Below are 21735 nucleotides of genomic sequence, written 5' to 3'. Positions count from 1 at the left end.
AATAATAATAGTTTGAGTCTTTTGGCAAAAGTAGGTCAGTGAAGCCAACTGTCAGAAGCAGGAAGAGGGAGATGCAGAGCCTTAATATTCCAGCTACAGTAGGTCCCCTCAGGTCAGAGCTATTCCCAACACAGAGCAGACACTGATGCACAAAATACAGTACTGTCACGTTCTTCAGTGTGTTGTATTGCTGTGGACAGAGATGACATCTGTGGCCAGACAGTGGAGGTGTATGTGTGGGTGGACAGTCAGTGTGTGTATGTTGAGGACAGAAGACAATGCTTGTGTGTGTGAGAGGTTATGGAGGAGTGGGTCAGTGCATGTATGTGTGTACGTGTGCGTGTGTGTTTTATAGTAGGGCAAGTAGATCAAGTCAGTTTTAGATCATTCTCCAACCTCCAGCAGTGACCTCTTTGGCTCTAACGCCGCCCCCCCCCCGTCCTATATGTCCACTGCAGCACAGATATGCACTTCCACTGAATCATATTATCACCCACACAATTTGACAAAGAAGTTGACAGGCAGCAGTGAACACTGATCGAATTATGTTCTGGTCAGACGCTCCAGGACCAAAACCACTGCTCTGTTGCAGAGAGAGTGTATTAAGTTAGCTATAATCATGACATGCATTGGAACTGTACTACAATTACTTGAACTAATCCAGACCGAATCACTGTGACGTCAAAGCGTATTTTAGCCTCGTAAAAAGACTTTAAAAAAAAAATCTGCATCAGTTTTAGTGTACACTGTATTTTGAATATTTACAGTGCTTTACCTCACATACTGACCAATCGAAGCAGCGGTAAACCAGCAACTCCAGTGATCTGCGAAGTAAAATTACTGTTTTTGTCAATGGAGTCTGGTGGCTTTGAGATAACAGCTTCAATTCTGCATCAGAAATCCCTGTCTGATCACCAGTTGAGCTGTGAAAATAGTCTATATATATAGCATACACTTAAACCAATACTGAGTTTTATAGATGGGTCTTTTATAGGTGGCTAAAAACTAACATGTTGAGGCAACATCCACTCAGTGTCGTTTCATTTCATGTACGTGACGCTGAGGTTTTTCCACTTGGAATTTATTGGGACGATCCCTGTGATTCGGTCTACCATATACTGCTTGGTGACCAACCTCTTATTTGAAATAATTTTACATTACAGGGAACTTGAAATTTTCATTTGACAGTTAAGATTAGTGTTAAACCAATTCACTGGCTAACATTAACAGACATACCAATTTCAAAGAACTAACAGCAATGAAAGCCTACTGTTGCCTTTGTCTTTGCCAAAGAGTTGCACACATAAACATATTGCATAGGCTACAGCCAATGGCCAACCAGCACGTATGTTCTGCCCCTACGTGAGAGGAAATAACTCTCCACACCAGCAAATGGCAGTACTCTATATTCACCATTAAAAAAGGGAAACCAGTAGACTGAAGCTAGTTAGCACATTATAACACAATCCAATGCTGAAAGAACAAAGCATATTGACCATGCGCCAGTGAACAATAACACATCACGAAATGTTTCTGCTTCTCAATGGCTAAAGAAAAATAATCTTACCTAATATAACAACTTGTTTCGGTCTCACTCCCTTTTGACTTTAGCTGTTTGTTTACTTTCCTCACTTCCTGTTTCTCTTCTGGAGCTCTGAGCTGAACCACCAATCAGAGTGATTGCATTCACCAATGGGATCTGCCGTCGTGAATTAAACATGTTGAATTGGCTGAAAAAAGCAGATGATGGGGGCTGAGGAGGGGCAACGGTGGGGGACACACTGCATCGACAAGGGCGACATTGACTGATGGCTAGCCGTGGGCTTGATGTGTCAGGGCCTTAACCAACATTTAACTGACATCTAACTGACACATTTGATCATTTCATTAAGTCGTACGATGGCATGCTCATGCTAAAGAAACTGAAAGTCAGAGGTTTGTACATTACAGCCACACAATCACATCTGTATTAATGTAATGGAGCCATATTATAATTAAATCACAACTTTGAGCTTTGAGATGTCATCATATTATCATGCTGGCGACATGAAATCTATCTCACTGCTACAGTACAAGCTTTCAACTCTTACCCAGAGGGTGAAACAGGGGGTGCACCCACCCCCACCGCACACACACACACTCACACAAGACATTAGCATGATACACAGAGCTCATGGAGAAGGCTGTAAGACTAGAAGCCAGGTCAGATTTCACACATCCATTTCTCTCTCAGTCTGTTGTCTGTACTTGTCTTGTGAGGCAAACCCCAGGAAACTGATCCTCCTCTGAGCCCACACGGTGCCCACCAGAGCTCAGGATCACAGGGAGGTGATTTATCTGCACAGAGAACCATCTGACAGCTTAGTATTTATACAGAGAGATCCAAGAAACAACTGGGAAAGCAGTCTGACAAAGAATTAAAGGGAAAAGAGACTTTAATTCACCACCTCTGCATTACTGGGTCCATGGAGCACTAGAGATTTGGACCAGCTGAGTGGACTACTTCTAGTTTAGCCCTCTGCTAACTTGAGCGGGGATAAAATAATGAAATCACACAGCTGTTCTAGACTTTCCAAACGTTATTAGACCAAATGGATCAAATCCTGATTGTGAAACAAGTCTTTTGTGGAAGTTTTGACGCTCAAAAAAAAAATGGATCAACTTCTCTTTCGCCATGTAAATCTATGGGAAAAAGTCTTTTTAGGGCACATGGCAACACCTTATGATGCACTTCCTTGGTGCCAGTCGTAAACAAAGACCTGGTAATAAAGCTATTAGCAAGAGGTGACAAAACTAACTCTTCAGATAATTAATGTAGGTGGCTCAGTTTTAGCCTACATAGTTTTTTCTTTGTGTTAGTGTCTTTCGTTTCTTAGATTACCACAGGAATGTTGCCCTTCTACTACAACCATGTATTTCAAGAAAAGCTCCTGTTCTGAGGAAATGTTTGTTTGTGGCATGCCTCCTTTAGAGTCAGCCTGCGTGTGGTGTCATGCCTTTTGCTCCCTCCTCAAATCTCAGGTGTTGTTTACCTGAGAGCATTAGAGAACCCCCCCCCCCCCCCCCCCCCAGGCAAAATCTAAACGGCTTAAGGAGCACAGGTGGAAACACACCATTCAAGATTCAACCCCATTCAGGTGAATTTATCTAATACTACTTACTTACACAACATCTTGGTAGTTGAGAAACTCTCAAAAAACTCTCAACTGTGTAGGGACATTGGCTAAATGAAAATCTCAGTGATTGACATGTCATTGTGCCAGAAAGAGGTTTCAAAAAAACAAACTAAAAAAACAAACAAACAATAGCAGCTGAGCACAGCAATTAGTGGTTTGTCATGTAAGTGGTAGTCAGGGGGAGGAATGGAGACGCATCCTATTGCACAAGAACAATATGACACATTCCTGCATCAGAGCGGTGAAACTCTTCACTAAGTCACAACCACATTAAATGTCTTTAGTTTAACACACATGAAACTGCAAAGCACAAACATGCACGTTCAAAAGTGACATGTCAAAGGAAGAGTTATTTCCTGTGTGGTTGTTGAGCGTAAATATAATTCAGAGTGCTGCGTGGTCTCGTCCTGTGATGTTACTGACTGAACCATTTCCAGGCTCCTGACTTGTGACTGAAGGCAGCTCTGTCATGCTTTCTGACCTGACCCAGTTAGTCAAACACGGGTTTATTTAGACACCAAACAGTAAGGCTTCATTCCAGCCATGGCACCATCAATCTCATACTAAACTGTATTTTTACTGCCATTAAAACCCTAAAACTGCAGCTTCCCTCTGGGACACACTTCTCTCTTGTACTTTGTTTTCGCTCGCTGTTTGCTGCTGTGCTGCCAACCACATGAGGAGAGTAGCAGAGCAAAATCAGGCCCTTTAAATTACTCATAAGGAGGAAGAAGAAGTTAAAGAGGCCATTGTGTTTATTTTGGTCTCAATGAAGCTGCTGTGCACTTCTACTGATATCGTTCGGCGCAGCCATTTCTTTTCTGAGAAATGTTTCAAGATGTGCATGTGTGGTAGAGTGTGATAACAAGAGAAGAAAGCGGAGTTGTGTTTGTGTTAACGTGTGTGTAAAACCACTTAATGGCTCTGCCTTTAGGTTCTGTGAGATATGAATGGAACTGTTCAGGTCAGGTGGGTGCTGGTGCAGATGTGATTTTGCAGGAGCTTGGGGGTAATCATCGGGGGCGAGCCGAGGCTTTGTTTGTAGTACTATACCGCCGTCAAAGAGCATGAAACCCTTCGAGTTGCATGCTACTAATAGCTGTTTGTTTTTCAACAGAAAATTATCATTTTAATTAAAGTTGGGACGATTCTATGACCTTTGAGCTTGTGAGGGAAAATGCTGAATACAATAACACTAAAGGTGAGTAATCCAGACACACATCACTCTGCCTACTACTTACTGACTACCTCAGTATACTCATGTATACACATGTATATATATGCAGGTACCACATTTCTAAACACAAAGGGTACCACCCAGTCAGCATGTGTCGCAAATTTCATGTCTTAACCAACCTGCCAACTCTGAGTCCCTTCTCATGTCTCTGCAAAGTGACTGCCTTTTGCCTCGACTTTAAAAGAGGACGTAGGATGAAGCTAAAAACACATTGTTCCCACTGAGTAAAGCCAACTGAGGCTTTTAGCTAATTCATACAACCTGAACTGGACTCGCTGAGAGTGTGAGTGAGGAGGAGAGGTGGGAAGAGGGAGGGAGAAAGTACGCTTGTGGCTGCGTATCTGCTCTGCTCAGGCACTCTGACATCTCTCCTGCCGGGTTTAAAGTAGTGCTCCTTTAGTCATAATTCAGTTTGCAGCACAGCAGCAAAAGAGCAACGAGCTGGAGTAACGATGCCGTGACACAACCCACTGTCTCTGAATGGGAATGAATAACCTAATCACCAGCATAAATGGTGGCATTGTACCTTTCTGCAAACCACGGATATGCAACATTTGTACATTTCATATGTGGTGGATATGTTGAAACTTTATGTTTCAACAGTGCTGTGATTAACATGTGGTTATAAAAATCACTTGGTTAGGGTTAGAAAAATATTGTGTTTTGGCTTTAAACACCCAGTTTTAGTGCCACAATCACAGCTGAAAATGCTGCTGCTGTCTTCCTAGAAACTAACCATTTTTTGTGTGTGTGTTTGTTTGTTGGTCTGCAGCTGTCTCACCCTTGTCTCATCATCCCCACCACCCCCTGATGACAAAGTCAGCTCAATCAGAATTTAGAGACATTGACATTATGTTTGAAACGTTCAAATGTAACATATTCATGGTTTGCAGAAACGTAACACAAAATTTTCTTACGGCGACTGGGCTGAAATGAATATAAACTGTCTCTTGCCTTTATCTTTTACTTAATGTGACCCCTTATGTGGTTCAGACCCTCAGGCTGGGAACCACCACATGACCTTTGCAAAACCACACATCCCACACTTCAAGCTGAGTTCATTCAACACCAATTTCTAATTTTGTGGGTAGCTCAAACTCAAAGATTTGCAAACCCACTACTAATGATGAAACTAATGATTTGGAAAGAAAATAGGCCAGTGGTCGTAAATTTGCATTCAGCAGCAATAAGAATGAAATGCTTGAATATTCAACACAAAACACAGAGTGTAATTTCCGTCGCTAACCCAAAGAGCTAATTAGAACAGAAAATATAAGCGATCCACATTCTGCATCCTTCAGCTGTGTCTCTGAATAAACACATTGATGCCTGCTAGCCAACCTCCTCATGAATCTGTGCGCTGGGATTGGCTGGTTTGTTGCAGAGAGTCATCTGGCTGTGCACCTCCTGGCTGTGTTGTTCAAAGGGAACGTCACATTACCATCGGTGTATCTCAGTCAGAAGTGGGTCAGTGGAGGCATTAACATACATTACACACCAAATGATGCAATATGTGGGAATATCCTCCAGCTCGCTGTCCACTCATCATCAGTGGAGCCGCTGCAGAGCACTTAGAGCCTGTATGGAGCTGAAATAAATGTAATAAAATATATAAATGCACCAGTGTGCTCTCTGAGCATGTGTGTGGGTCGCAAAATTCATTTAAAATAATGTATTCAACCATTTTGCAACAGGTGAGTATGAGAGAGAGTTGGATGAGAAGATCAGTACCACATGCCTGCTAATTAAATGCTGCAGCCAGCAGCCTGTTAGCTTAGCTTAGCATTATAGGACTGAAAACAGGGGGAAACAGCTGGCCTGGCTCTGTCAACAGATAACAAAATCTGCCCACCAGCACCTTTTAAAGTGCAATAAAAACCACATTACATCTTGTTTGTTTAATCTGTACAAAAACTGAAGTATGAAATAACAGTTTATAGTTTTACAGGAGGGTTATGTGCTCCACCATTTTGGCTCTGAAGAAGTTGCTGTAAAAAATCTGGGCGTGCCACGTTAGAGAGAAGTGAGCATACCAGGCCTCCATAGCCCGCTCCTCATTCCTGTTTGACGCTAGCGGCTTGATGCTACATTAGCGGCCACTAGCATAACCCTTCTGAGTAACTGGAAATATGAGTTCCCAACTGGGAAAATTCACACAAACGTTACCTCAAGGTGGAACAACAACTTTTGGTACACGAGCTGAAAGAAACATGCCGGATGAAAGTAGATGTCGGTTGAAGGCAATAAACTTTAATAATTCACATATTATATGTCAATATTTTGCTCGCATGTAATTTGTAATGTGATATTAGTTAGAAAAGTTATTGTTGTAGGGGATGCACTGGTGCAGCTACAAGTCCGGGACAAAATCACTCGCAAATCACTTCAATATAAAACGTGTAGTTTAAATGCTCTGAGCAATAAAATACAACACATCTTCTCTGTAGCATCCATGTTGTTTGCACATTATGTCTTAAAGCTCATGAATGCAACAAAGTCAGAAGAACGACTTCTAACTGCCTATTGTGAGCCCAACAATGTTATAAAAGTGCAATGCTAAATTGGTGGAGCTCTACATTAGTGCATTATACTGTTTTACACACAGAGTGACATGATAAGTGCAGAGCCAATCTGTGAAGCATCATTATCCATAATGCTTTTGCCACAGCCCTGGTCAGACTATTTTTCTGTTCAATGTTTTCTGCAAAAACATTGAACAGTAGTAATTTATTATACAACCTGACAATGAATATACAACCTCTACCCATGAACAATCATCAGTCAGTCTGCCGTAACTCCACCGCTCATCACTCTTCCAGGACCCAAGTGAACGTAGGTTATGATTACAGCTGGTTTAAAAATGAAAAAAAAACCACTCACAAACTGCATGTTGTAAAGATTTTCTTGTGGTGCATAATGCTTGCTTAAAAACATCTGCCTGTTACACAAGAACGCCCACACTGCTGAGGGCACGGCTGCTCTCGGCTTTCTAAAAAGGGTAAAAGTTGAAAAATCAATAAACAAACTCTGCACAGAGCTCCTGCAAAAGGGGAACTATGTACGAGACAGAAAGCATGAAGTTCTCATTAGTCAAGGATTCATTACACTAATTTTTACCATCAATGCAGCTACTGAATATGACTTTGAACAGTAGCATGTAAGTACAAGTCATCTTTTGTTCCTTTTAATAATCAGTATTTGGTGTCAACCTTTTAGTTTGTATCAGAGCCTACTCAACCATGCAGCAAACAACCCCACCCACACAGCTGAAGAGATCCCTCTGGGCCACACTTCAACCACCACTTTTGCCCTCGTCTTAACCCCGATCACAACCACAAGTCCCAAACCAACAAGTCTGACCTCACTGTGATCCTCGAGCAGCCGTTTCAGCCCTGCAGCCCACCTGTAAGCCCACGCCTGCTCTCACACTCTACAGCTGACCCTTGGCAAGCCTTACCGTCCTCGTAGAAGACATCCTCCGCTTCTTCGCGCATCATCTCATCCAGGTCATCCTCCGCAATGTCTGTCATAGCCATCACTATTCCTCTGCTTCTTCTTCTTCTTCTTCTTCTCCTCCTCGTCTCCCTCGGCTGACTAATCGGAGCTTCAGAGAGAGTGACTGGGCTGTAAAATTGAATCAACGCCGGCTCGGCCTCTTCGCTTCAGGCGACAGTCCGATCACCAGCGGGCTTCTTGCTCGAGTAGAGGACTGGGACTGAGCTGAGATGCAGCTCCCTGCACAAGGATGTGTGTGTGAGTGTGTAAGTGCCAGGTGAAGTGTGTGTGTGGGAGAGAGAGGACTCCCAGCGACCTTGACTAAGTTTCAGCAACACTGCTGATTTCATAATATCCTGTGCAAAGCTGAAGTGAGAGTGTGCTGTTTGGAGAGCACTTGTATGAGTAAGTGTGCGCATGTGTGTGTGTCTGTGTATGTGTGTGTGTGTGTACAGTATGGGGAGGGTCAGTGGTGTGTGTATGTGTGTGTGTGCCCATAAGCACAGTATGGCACTCTACAGTGACTCAGCTTGAGCAGCTGGTGATTAACAGGAATAATTAGATTTTTTATTTTAAGCAAATATGGACATGCAAGAAAGGTGTGAAAGTGTGTGTGCTTGTGTGTACGTGACATGCAGTGTGAGATGTGGCTCTGCTTGTCATTCCTTCACAGCTCACTAGGAATTATGGAACCACACTGATTGCTCTCTATTTTTTCACTTGGCCCACATTGAGGGGGCCTCAGCAGAGCTGATAACGTCTGCTGGCGTCTGTTGCTGCTGAAAGTCTCCATGGCGCCGTGCACAAACACACACCTGCTCTAAATAAGACCGATTCAGACACTGTGGGAGGTCCAGTTTATACCTCTCTGATAATCATTGTTTTTTAAATTAGAGACTTTTGTATTGATAATTACATTTGAGTCACAGAGCTACAGTCAGCATCTGTGTTTTAAAACATGAGCCAACTTCAGAACAACTCCACAGGTTGCAAAACGCCACGTGCTGAAGATATTACCAGAATCCTCAGAGACTTGTCTGTCCAGCTGGAATGACAAATATTCCACCTGCTTCACAACAAGTTTCCTCCAAGCCCACAGGAACGGAGCTGGGCTTTGGAGCCGATTTAACAGTGAGGCCAAACCGTGGAATTACAATTCTGGGTCCATTACATGTGCCATGGGGCCCAAAAAAGACAGCTTGCCATAGAGTTACACTGTGAAAAAGACGTCTATAAATCAGCAGATTTTTTTTTTTTTTTTTTTTGGTATTTTAACTTCCCAGTACAAACATTTAAGTACCCCATATTTAAATAATTCTGTCCTTAAAGTTATAACATTCACAGTGGCTGAGTCTAGAAATATTATGAACTGTCATTCATGTGAGAGAGTCGGAGGCAGAGCAGTTGGGAGGCAGGGTTAAAGGAAATGGCAGTGCACTGTTTGATCTATGGGCCCATGGATGGGGAAGATCTGGGTTATTTTACATGCATATGTAAAGCTTTGGCTTCACGTGCAACTGAGCAACTTTCAGCAAAACAAAAATGGTATGTGGCATGTGAGCAAGTGCTATTAATGTGAGCTATGTATATTATTTGTGTTTTTGAACAGTTGTTCATTCTTGACCTGGAAAACAGTAGTGGACAAGAAAAACAAGCCTTTCAGAAATATGGAAATGGATTCAAAATTGTGATAATTCTTGTCAAGCAAACTACAAGATTTCTAAAGACTGGCTTATATTTCATACAGTAATTATTGTGGCTTCCGAATAAGTTAAAAAATATGGCCCACAGCTGCCATGACGGGGGTACGATAAACTCGTCTATGGTTTAATTTTACTCACTGAATGATGATCCGGGTGCTTCGGTTGGTTTAACGGTTCATTGATTTGCAGGCACCAAAAAAACATTCCCCACATAAACAGACCTTTACAAAAACAAAGTTCAAGTCAATGGGGAATTCAATGACTTCATCAAGAAATAAAAAAATAAGATTAACCAAATAGGCAGCGGTTAAAGACTGTGACCGCGTGGCGTCTGCCATGCTCCCCATTCACTTTAGCACACCTGCGTTTAATTGAAGGTTCCCAAAGTGCCAGGTCAGATAGTGCGTTAAAGTAACTCAAAAACTAGGACTTGCTAGAAATGGCTCTAACAGTAATTATCAATGTTAAAAAATGTAAAAAACTGTGAATAATTGAGAAGCAAACTGTTGCTGTGTTGCTCACTGAGAATTAAGTGGAAACACACAACTTGTCAACTTGACCCCCATCGTGTTTCCAGCTGGTATTATTTTTGCCATCACTGTGGCAAACACAACTTCCTCAGAGCTTAGCAACTGCCAACAACACAGGACACACTGCCCCGCTGTTCGCCATTGGCGCTACTGGTGAAAGTAACTGCAAGGAACTGACATCTGGGAACAGCTACCGATACCAGGGAAACCAAAAGCTTTGTCCTATTCCTGTTTTGATCATGCAATGGTTGACGCACTTCCTCTATGCCGTAAATCGAGCCCTCATTTTACCTGGAGCTCGTTCCCTGGTGGCATCAGCATTTTCTTTATAATAATAAGTAAGAAACTTGTCTGTTTCCAATTTCCAAAGCAAGACTAAGGAGTCTAAATTCATGCTAGCAGCTCTGTAAAGCTGTACTGAGGCACAGTGTTACATCAAGCTATATGCTAAAATGCTCACAACGACAATGCTAACAAAGTGATGTTTAGCAGGTAAAATATTTACTATGTTCATCCTCAGTGTTGAGTGTGTTAGCATGCTAACATAAACCAAATGAATGAAATTTCATGACAGTCTATCCAATACTAATATCAGTCTGGACCAAAATGATGGGCCATCTGACACTGCCATCCCTCGAGCCGTGCTGCTAGCTTAGCTAAAAATGCTGTTGTAACAGTGTTGCATATATATTGGACATACAATGACCTCAGCTTCAGCAACTGTAGCTCACTCACTGACACATTTACATGGATACCTAAAGCAAACTGGGTGAACTTAACTAACCCCAAACTCTTGTCACGTGTCATGACAAACTTTCCAGCAGTGCATGGGCAGGGTGGCTCAACTTTGAAAGAGTTTTCATCCAGCTTTTTAAGAGTTTTGCATGATCCCCAGGAGGCCCCTTACCAGTGCCTCTCATGCATTTCATGTCCAGTCCCAAATTACTGGTAGCATGCAGTCTTGTCTCTTTCTGACCTTTAATTTATTCTTAGATGAAAAAAGAAGAAGTAAAAAAAAAAACAGCCAGACGCAGAATTTCTTCCTCTGTCTCACACAGTGCCTCCATCTGTCCTCACTCTGCAGTTTCTCTGACTCACAACCCATTTACACAAACCAATTCCCAACCAAAATAGAAACTAGGCCTGAAGTCAATTCATTATCACTTTTCCTTTAGACTTCCTCTCCCCTGCCACCTCCTCCCTTTAAGGCCAAAGCTCAAGGGAGCAAACCTGGAGACAAACTCATTTTCACTGAGGCTGGTCCAGACAATTCAGATACATCACATCTATCAGGAGGTGGGATGGATGTTGGGTCTGAATACATATGAAGAACGTGTACTGTGGACTGAAAGTTATATTGTGTAAGTTGTGTTAACAGTGATGTCTACAAAACAAATGTAGAAGATGAGAGGATTTCTTATTTGTCTGAGCTCAATGAGGTGGAGGATGTGAAAGATACTGTAGACCACAGGTGTTTTATATGTTCGTACATGTGTGTTCATATTATTCTGCAGCTTCTGCTGTACTTTGATGAGCTTTCAAAGGAATACTTCACCCACAAAATGATCATTTGTATCGCTGGAATACAGGAGATGAGTTGAAACACACACGCTCGCCTATGCATGTTACTCGCATATGGAATGTTTTAGATAATAAGGGTTTGGTTAATGTGCATGTGTTTGGGAAGTACTGATCATGTGAGCTACTCGATAGTTTCTGAGACTGTTTATGCAGAAGCATTTACTTCAAATGATCAGTTTTGGAGTTTTGGATTCTTCGCTCACTGTGGAAGCATGCAAGAAAAACACACAAATTCAAATTCAACATGGCCCACTTTTTACTCCAACTCATAAAGAATCTTCTGTTTTTGGATTCTTTGTTCACAGTGGAGGTGTGCGAGAAAAAGTTTCTTTGTTTTCCAAATTCAACATAACACAGGGTAAGTAATTAATTTACAAATGATCATTTTGTGGCTGCAGTATTCCTCTAAAGGCTTCTTTATACTGCCTTTACGTACAAAAATAGAAACCTCTGTTTCAAACATTCCCTGAATCCTTTATGTTGGCATGGATACATCCAATAAATGGCACTAGAGGGAAGAGTCATAGTGTCAATCCTGACATGTGGACAGAGATTTCTTTTCACTAATTTTACTATGTTTTACTATGTATTTTTATTATATATTAACACCATTATTCAAATTTTGTCATCATCTCCTACAATTGTATCTCACTTGAACTACGCTACCCTGCTTCCACCATCTCTATTAGTACTGTTTCATTTTGTCCATGTTCGTAAACTTTCAGAAACATGCACAAATACAGATGAAATGAACGCAGAGTTCAGACAGAAGGCTGTGATTCAGTCAGTTCATAGACTCAGAGGTAAAGACTTGTGCATGTGACACCTCTAGTCTGTTCTGTGAGTGGTGCAAGAGTCTCTTGGTATTACAGAAGGAGAAACATGCAAACTAATTCACTAACTCTTTTAATCAATTCCTCCTTTAAGTTATTTATAATGCAAACATGCCCAAAATACACTGGTTCCAGTTTCTCCAGCGTGAGGATTCGCTGCTGGCTGATACCTTGAAATTGTGATGTAGATGTTTCAGTATTTTTCTGACAGTTAACTAAATGATTGAAAAAAAATAGTTGTAAGTTGTTTCTAGTTGCAGCCCTAATGAAACCGATTAAGTCTTTCGGACTGGGTGGGACACAACAGTTTGAAAACACCCTGATGACAGTATGGAAAAAACAGCGTTCACAGCTCTGACTGATCCAAAAATGAGAAGTGGCCGAGAGAATACTATCTTAAAATCAGTGGAGGAACCACTTTAAGAAGCTATTGAGGAAACCATGCAGGTACAAACTTCCTGGTCAAAGTGAGGGAGCAACTTTCCCAGCAGCAACAGGAAATTACAGAAAGTGGTGAAATAAACTGCATAAGAGAACAATCTAGAACCTGTGGGATGCAGGAGAACAACATGAACATGAGAACTCAGAATTTAGATTTAAAATAGGGCTGCACGATATGCAAAAAAAAAAAAATATTGCAATTATTTTCAACAGATATTACGATTTCTAGATGAGTCACAATTGTAATGGGAGTCTTAATTTTTGCATTTCGGCTTTACAAATAATAGCACCTGCAATTTGGATATTGCACTTGGCCTTACTTTGATTTATATTTTGAATAATTGTGCAGCCCTAAGTTAGACATTATGACTGTCAAACAACACAGCCAGAGCTGTGTCTGACTGGGCGATGGGGGTGGTGGTTAACAGTTATATTTAATGTTCTCAAACCAATATGGTGTTTCACAGCAGACAGCAGGAACATTTTGACTTTGTGCTCTGATCCGAGACACATGATGCGGGTAATGGAGAATCACTGGTCATGCAGGCAAGTAAACAGAAAGCGCACTCACATACAGAAGCCTCACACATGCAAAGCAAAGCCCACTGTCTTATGCAGATACGTCCCACTCCCATCTGTTCGCTGCCATCGTCGTCACATGTTCTGGTGACTGCATTATCATTTATGCCTAAATTTTTTCTGAGATTAAACCCAGAGTTATTCACAGCAGAAAATGGCGCATGCAGTTATAAAAACTGACAGACATTTCAACAACTTCTTTCCCCCTCTGAGCAGCAGCTTCTAATTATGAGCTACTTTACAGTCAGCGGTGGCAGAAAACGGGGTCACGTTTGGGCTGCGTTTGCCCTGCTGCATTTCAATGACTGGGTACATTGTTGTCACCAGCAGAGAAAACCCCCTGCTTCGGGAAATGCAAACGCATGCTGCTGGGATGCAAACACACAATGCCACAGGCACACACACACACACACACACACACACACGTCCATATAATAATTCTCAACAATGCCACCAAAACAGTGCACAGACAAACACACAAGAACACACACACACTCACATACACACACACAGTTGTTACTCCGGCTTTGCAAAAAGTAGCACAATCAGACCCGCTTGGTACAATGGTGTTGTTTGAATGGGGTCAAACAATGGAGCTCTTTGGCATCTGAATCGAGCCAGATGATGAGTATCCCAGGAGGCTGAATAGGCGGCTTCAGCCTCCTACACACTCGCTCCTCTGGCCCTGATAATATGCATCAGTGCGCCGCCTGTTACTGTGGACTAAAATATCTGTTATTAGCATGGAAGCAGCAACTCATTAGCATCCAGGCTAATTTTACGGTGCTAGCTAATTTGTAAGTATGCAGCATTTTGCACAGATGCTACAATGGCCATGAAAATACTAGAAACTAGAGAAAGTAATCAGCATCAGATGACTGTATTCATACAATAATGACCTAAACATTTAGGTGTGACAACATTATTTACTGTTAACACTTCTGGGGTGGCTGAAGACTCCAAAAACCACAACATCCCAACATACAGCAAAGCACAACAAACATTTGAGTTTTGCAGAAAGAAAAGAGCACTTCAGCTTCTGCATATTTTTTTAATCCTTCCCTGATTTATACTTGAGAATATATGTTAAATTGGAGGTTTGTATATGAGTTTGTCAGATCGATCGCCTGTTTTTTTTTTAAAAGATTTTTTTTGGGCTTTTAAGCCTTTAATGTATAGGACAGACAAGTGTGAAGGGGGGAGAGAGAGAGGGAGTGATATGCCGCTGCGGCAACAGCCTTGTACATGGGGAGCCTGCTCTACCACTAAGCCACCGGTGCCCCAGATCGATCACCTGGTTTAAAAAAGAGTTAGGTTTACTTGCTTGTGTCGAAACTGACTCATGCATGAAAATGATTAATGCTCACAGCGGGTTAATTATGCTATCTGTTGCTCCTCAGGGCTCCAGCTTTCACTGAGGTCACTGAGTTCATGTCCTGGATTTTTTTCTGGAAATGTGGGTGTTTTAGCAACGTGGGGAGCTTTTAAATTTAATATACAATTTAAAAATAACACTTGTTGAATATGCAATAGGCAGATGCCAGTATGTTTCTGTTATTTTATTTTAGCACTCAATCACCAGGATTTTTTTTCTAGCAGTTGAGCTGAACTTTATTTTTTTAATTTTTTTTTTTTAGAAAATGTAGTTAACAAATTAAACTGAAGATTTTCTTTATTTTAAGTTGGACACTTTATTTTGTCTGCTGCACTCGTGAGTAAACAGACCAGAAGACCGTTTTTAAAGATTTTCAAAATGTAAATTTAAGACAATGCATGATACTTGCAGACAGAATAATAAAATATTAGATATATACATATATTAAAATATTAAGGACTGCAGAAAGCAACAAATAAACAGGGAACAAAACTATGTAAGAACACAATAAAAGTGTGAATGAAGAGTGGAAAATACACCCATCACACAACAGGATATTGTTGCGACACAAAAAGCCAATTCATAAATGCTGTGGAAACTGGATTTCCGAGTACAGGGAACTTGAGTAAAAGTGTGTTGTAACAGCATGTCGTCCCCTGCCCAGGCTGCTCAGAAATATCAGATGCACTGAGGGGTGAGCGGGTGGGGAAGTTTAAGGTGAAGACAGATGGGCAAACTTCTAGGAAAAGTTCTTGATGTCAGCATGACTTCCTCTGCCAAACTATGACAGGTACGGGTCTAAGGTGATGGAAAAAGGACAGAAATATAATGTCTTTTTTGGAGGATGGTGCAGTTCTACTCATCTTTATAAATCCCACAGACTAATGTCAGTGAGAGTCAGAGAGCATGATGGGTGGAAGACGGGTAAAAGAGACCTCTTTGGACATCTCTCCTCTCCTGTCGTTCCCTCCACCCAGGCCTCTTTTTCTCTCCCTCTGAGAAGGATGACAAAATGGGATGACTGTGAAGGGGCGCCTGGTTACCCTGGTTACAATAATGAGGGCATTGCGTGGTAAATCCAATTTGCCATGGCACTCTCTGACTCATCTGAGGTCCACGTATGTGAGTTAGTGTTTGTGTGCGACGCGCTGCAACTCCATGTGTCTGATGGAGGATGACCATAATGTACCTTACCGTAGCCCACCTTGCAAACAGTCATGCACTACACGTAAAGACACACGGGCTCGGCACATCTCGTCCAAGGTCTGTGCAAACTGTTCCCACATGAAACAACAACAAACTTAAGATCACAGAGTGGATCTGATGAGAAGTCATAGTACAGAACAGTGGGTCATAATCACAGAAACAACACAAACAGATAAAACCTAAATTATCCAAATTTTAGACCAGAGAATGTGTAAAATGACTAAAACTGCTGCATCAAACATCAATCAGTGTGAAGTGCTGATTGAAATACCAAATGAGTCAGAGGTCTTTACCCAGAAAATTAGTCTGCACAAACAAGAGAACATCAGAAATGAGTTCTGAATTTCAAACTATTTTAGTGCAAACCTTTCAGTTTCTTAGCAGCATCCACACTTACATTATTCAGGCAAACACCACCTGGACAAACACGCAGCCTGTAATTGTTTGAATATATTGCCTGGTTTAGTTTGCAGTAGGAAGAGAGAGAAAGAGATGAAAGAAAACAGCCAAAGTTATGTTAATAAAAGCAGGAGAACAACTGGGAGATATACCTACTGTACGCATACTGATATCTTTTCATCTTTATATGGTCATATGTCCTGACTCTGCGGTACATTATGTTACAGCTAAATCCCAGCAGATGCCTCCTTGTCAGTGTGAAGCCTAAAACTCCTTTTGTGCTCTCACCAATTTCTATTTTTGCGCTCTCTCCCTGTCTCTCCCTGTCGCTATTGTATTTTGTCTTTCTCCGTTCCACAATTGGATCCTTTTCTCTCGCTCATTTACTCTTTGCCTGTCTGTCTCCGTCCCAGAGTGCACAGAGGGCATCAGACAATGGCAGCAATACAGCCGATGCTACGCCAGCTGTGCAGACTGGCACCACAGAGATGGCTGTGCCCATGCTGTGCCCTGCTGCTGCCGGCTACACCTGAAGGGAAGAGATAACAGACAGCTGAAGCACTCGACCAAATGAACCAGCCGACCACGGCCTTTTATCTGTTCAATTGTCTCTGAACCTCCATATATATAAAAACACAAAATGTTGTAGCTGGAAAGTGCCTTTTAATGTTCAGATCAGGTACTGAGGGGATGCATCTGTTTAAAGAAGTGTAACTGGCTGTTCAGTGAACGCCACCCATCAATCCAATGCTGAAACTGTGTGCACGGGCCTGCGCAGCAGTAAAAGTGATATTGGCATTTAAAGACTTCAGAGGGGGATGTATTTTCCCTTAGCTTTTCAAAACCAAAAACATAACAGCAAAGTGTAAGGAACAACAATGGGTTTTCTGCTCTTAGGTGAGCAGTAATCATTAGCATGTCTGGCTAACTAGCTTATGTCCCTTTCCCATCGGACAAAACACCCACTACCACCCACTAACATCTGGCTGTTGTATTTAATAGTAAAGGTTACAATCGGCATTCAATTGGCTCAAGTTCAATCGGCTCAAGTTTTGATCAACAATGATGGAAATACAACACCCTGGTAGTAGCGCAAATTTTTGGCCATTATCTGGCATGATGTAATAACATGTCACCACAGAATTACAGCACGGCTGCAAACAAGCGTCACTTTTAGGGCCAAGGTTCATTGACTTACTACATTAGTTTGTTACAGGTTATTCATTCATTTCGTGTCACCGCTTATCCTGTTGGGGGTTGCTATCCCAGCTGAAATTGGACGAGAGGGAGTACACCCTGGACAGGTTGCCAGGGCTGACACATAGACAGACAACCATTCATGCTCACACTTATTCATCATCCTAAAACCCTTTCTCTTAATGGTTAAAGTGAAACATTCAAGGTTGAAAAATGCGAATAAGTAAGAGGCTAAACAGGGTTATGTTCGAATGAAGATCAGACTTTCCTTCATTCCACTTATTAATATTAGGACTAATGACATCTAACGCTACAGTGCAATAAAATAAAATAAAGGTGTTTCTTTATTTAAATGCCTTATAAATTTATTTGGATGCTGTTTGGACCATGCACCTTTACTCTTTGGCTTTACAATATCATGCAGCCATTAAGTTTATTGCGACACTTTTTACAACATTCTTGTTTTAAAACATGGCAGCTAGAAACTTTTTTTTTTTTTTAAATCAGTTGGAGACAGTGTTTTTAACTATACGTTAACCAGACTCATAAAACAGCAAGCTACAGCTGATTAAATCTGCTGACAACAGTTAGCCTAGCATATCATGTGGCAAAAATTATGTTTGTCTGCGATGAGAAGCTGCTTGGGATGAAATCAAGGACACATACTAAGCTACTAAGCAACATGATCTTATCCCTACCTGTCGCTTGAGTAGAAGCCCTGGGTGTTACTAAAATGATGCTGGGGGCAGCCCTTTGTATTGTATCTTGATTCAGAAGGGGTCAGCAGTAAGAAGGGGCTGGCGGCTAGACTTAGACAACAAAACCATTTCATTATGGTTTGGAAAATATATTAGATGTTGCTAAAAAACACTCAGCTTTAAGTGTTTTTGCTGGTGCAAACTCTCCTGGGTCAAAGTCTGGTGTACATTAGTAATCATAGTGATGCCAGGGACACTACCCAAGTGGCGTATTTTAATGTTGTGGGAGTAAGACAATGTTGTCTACTTAGAATTTGAGATGTGAATCTTCCACACTTATCATTTCAAACTGCATGTGCAGCAACTCAGAGTTTATTAAAGTACACTCATGGAAAAGCCATCCAATCACTTTGTTGTGACTGAGCAGGTTTCTTACAGTTAATATCTCCCCACAGCCCTGGGCAGTTCATTATATACTGCATAATCCAGTACTATTTTTGACATGTAAACATGTTCCTGTTGGGGAGATCCAGAAGCCAGATAAAGAGGATTTGCAGAAGGGTGGGGCGACAGTGCGGCAAGAACTCTGAAAACCACAGTTTCCTCTCCCACGCCACCCAGCACATCACCATGTCCTCCAGCATACACGGAGCCAACACCTGCTGACCGCAGAGAGGAGAAGTCAACTTTCAAAACTTCGGGCAACTGATGCAATGTACTCTTAAAGGGCTGTACCTGACAATATGACCTTCACTGTAATTGTTAGAGCTAAACGCATGGCATGATGCAGGGGAGGCATGTTGCACTATATGGTCAACAGATATGTGCACACAAACATCTGGATTCAACAGATTCACAGAGTGATCAGGCAGAGGTGGGATGCGCTTATAGATTTAAACAAATTCCTCCATGTGAACAGGAAGGGAGGACATCACAGCACCGCTTCTCAGAAGTAGGGTGGAGACGTGGAAGGAAGGTTGGGCAATGGTGTGTAAAACAACATTAAGTGCCTATTGCAGCTGTATTTCTCTGACAGTACAACAGAGCGCACATGTGCCACAGTAGCCACAAAAGGGTGTCACAGTTAGGAAGTGGGTGGAGGATTTATTCAGAGTCGGAGGATGACAGAACTGGTCAGTGAAAGTGTTACACATGTAGCCTTTCTGCCCCGATGGTCAGAGGAACAGGGGCAGAGGGAGCTGGGCTGGAAACTGTAGTGACAGCTCATCATCACGCATGAGGGCATCAAGAGAAAAAAAAAAACACTACAGAAGCGCTGTATGTGTGTGGGTGCTTTCCCAACGTCTGGCTTTGTATCAAGTCCCTTCAAAATGATGACATCTGCTGTGACTACACATCTGTCCTCCCTGGAGTAGGAGAATGTACTACTTACTCCAACCTTAAATGACCTACATACATCTACATTTCTGTCAAACAGCAGTTTGTTCATGAGACTACATTTTATTTTTTGTATAAAACACCATGTAAAGCAGCTAATTCAGATATACCAAACAAATCCTTACATAAAGTAATGATGCATCTTGCTCACATAAAAATAAAGAAATATATGTTGCATACTGATGATGGCCTGATGTCATTATGTCACAAGTAAAATTTAACATTTTTCTGAAAATGGTTCAAATGTGATAGCCTATTCCTTAATTTCGATACGGATACCGAAATGATAATTTTTCAAATATCTTACTATATAATGACGAAAACTCTGTCTGTCTGTGTGTCTGTTCCACGTTTTTCTCCTCACTGACTTGGTCAATCCATGTGAAATTTGGCACAGTGGTAGAGGGTCATGGGAGGATGCGAATGAAGCAATATTACATCAATTGGCCACAGGGTGGCGCTATAGAAACTGATTGAAATTGCAAAGTTTGAATGGGCATATCTCATGCCCCGTATGTCGTAGAGACATGAAACTTTGCACAGAGATGCCTCTCCTCATGAGGAACACATTTGCCTCAAGAACCCATAACTTCCGGTTATATAGATTTTCCGCCATTTTGAATTTTTTGAAAAACACTTAAAATCATAAAAAGTTTGACCGATCTGCATGAAACTCGGTGAACATAATCTAGGGACCAATATCTAAAGTTCCCTCTTGGCAAAAGTTGGAAAACTTACTAAAACTGAGCTTCTATAAGGCAATGAATATTGCGAAGGGCGTGGTTCATCACATAAAGGTGTATAACATCTCAAAGGTTTCACCGATCACCACGCAACTTTGTAGGCATATGACCACACATAATCTGAGAGGACCCCTCCATTATTGACCCCATCAAACAAAATGGGGGCGCTAGAGAGCTAATTTCTTATCTAGGCCTAACTGCCATATCGATTTTTACTAAACTTGGTAGATATGTAGAACAAGACGCCTCAAGGTGACTGGAGAAATTTAACTCTAATTGGCAACTCGGTGGCGCTATAACAACAGAAAAATGCTTAAAAATGGCTAAAATGCAACCGATCGCTGTGGCTCCCCCATTTAACCCAATACAACATATAAACACTTTAACTATCTGCTTTTCAACGTGTTACCTCAACTACTAATGCACAGTTTTAGCCCACTAACTATCCCACTACTGGTAATGGTACTACTGTACTTTCAATAAAGCAATCGTACTATCAAATTCACAAAAATTCTGTCTGAATACATTGCTCTTCTTAATGGGTTCAGTTGGCTATTTAATCTGCAATTTCCTATGACCTGTATCCCAAACACACACCATATAAAACTGTATGTGGGCAACTGTGCACTCAATGGGTATGGACCTCATATTGATGAATATAAGCACATTTTTTATTTAAAGGGGGGGTTCCAGCAATTCTGTATTGTACTTCCATAATTTGAGAAGTTGCAACAGACAGCATAAATGGTCAAACTGACATCCTGACTTTTGGTAAAGCTGGGCATTTAAACATTGTGATCTGTAGACTTGCTTTCAGAGACAGCCTCAAGTGGCCATTCAAAGTACTGCAACTCTCTGAGCAGCAGACTGTTCCCGGGATATATAGCAAGAACCCAACTTGATTCAAGCGCAGAGGAATGTTGAGAGATTATAGCCCAGCCCGAACCCGGCAGGTTGGGCCTAATCGGGTTTGGGCAGGGACCAAAGATCTACTCCAAACTCAACCTGAAATAAGCCTTGTGGCATCACAACATCATCAGGGTTGTCAGTTTAAACTTCTCAAATGGATACACAAAGCAGCCATCAAATAACTTAAAGGTCCAGTGTGTAGGATTTAGCAGAAAATATTGGCATAAATTAAAGA

The 21735-nt window shown here is 41.6% G+C and overlaps 1 protein-coding gene across 3 annotated transcripts in view; it reads right to left on the bottom strand.

The window, feature by feature from the left end:
• ripor2 (RHO family interacting cell polarization regulator 2) overlaps positions 1-21735 on the bottom strand; it is a 105052-nt gene that overhangs the window by 69925 nt on the left and 13392 nt on the right. The window contains exon 1 of one of the 3 annotated variants that reach the window (XM_049601703.1): positions 16712-16805. The exons of 1 other annotated variant lie outside the window; for it this stretch is intronic. In XM_049601703.1, the coding sequence (XP_049457660.1) occupies positions 16712-16772 (61 nt within the window). In that variant the 5' untranslated portion in view covers positions 16773-16805. Of the gene's footprint in view, positions 1-7870; positions 8393-16711; positions 16806-21735 lie in introns of those variants that run through there. One more of the 3 variants, XM_049601701.1, reaches the window with a different exon arrangement.

The sequence above is a fragment of the Epinephelus fuscoguttatus genome, linkage group LG17 (assembly GCF_011397635.1).
Source record: "Epinephelus fuscoguttatus linkage group LG17, E.fuscoguttatus.final_Chr_v1".
NCBI classification, from domain to species: domain Eukaryota; kingdom Metazoa; phylum Chordata; class Actinopteri; order Perciformes; family Serranidae; genus Epinephelus; species Epinephelus fuscoguttatus.
Note: the sequence above shows the minus strand (reverse complement) of the source record. Positions and strands in the feature narration are given on the sequence as shown.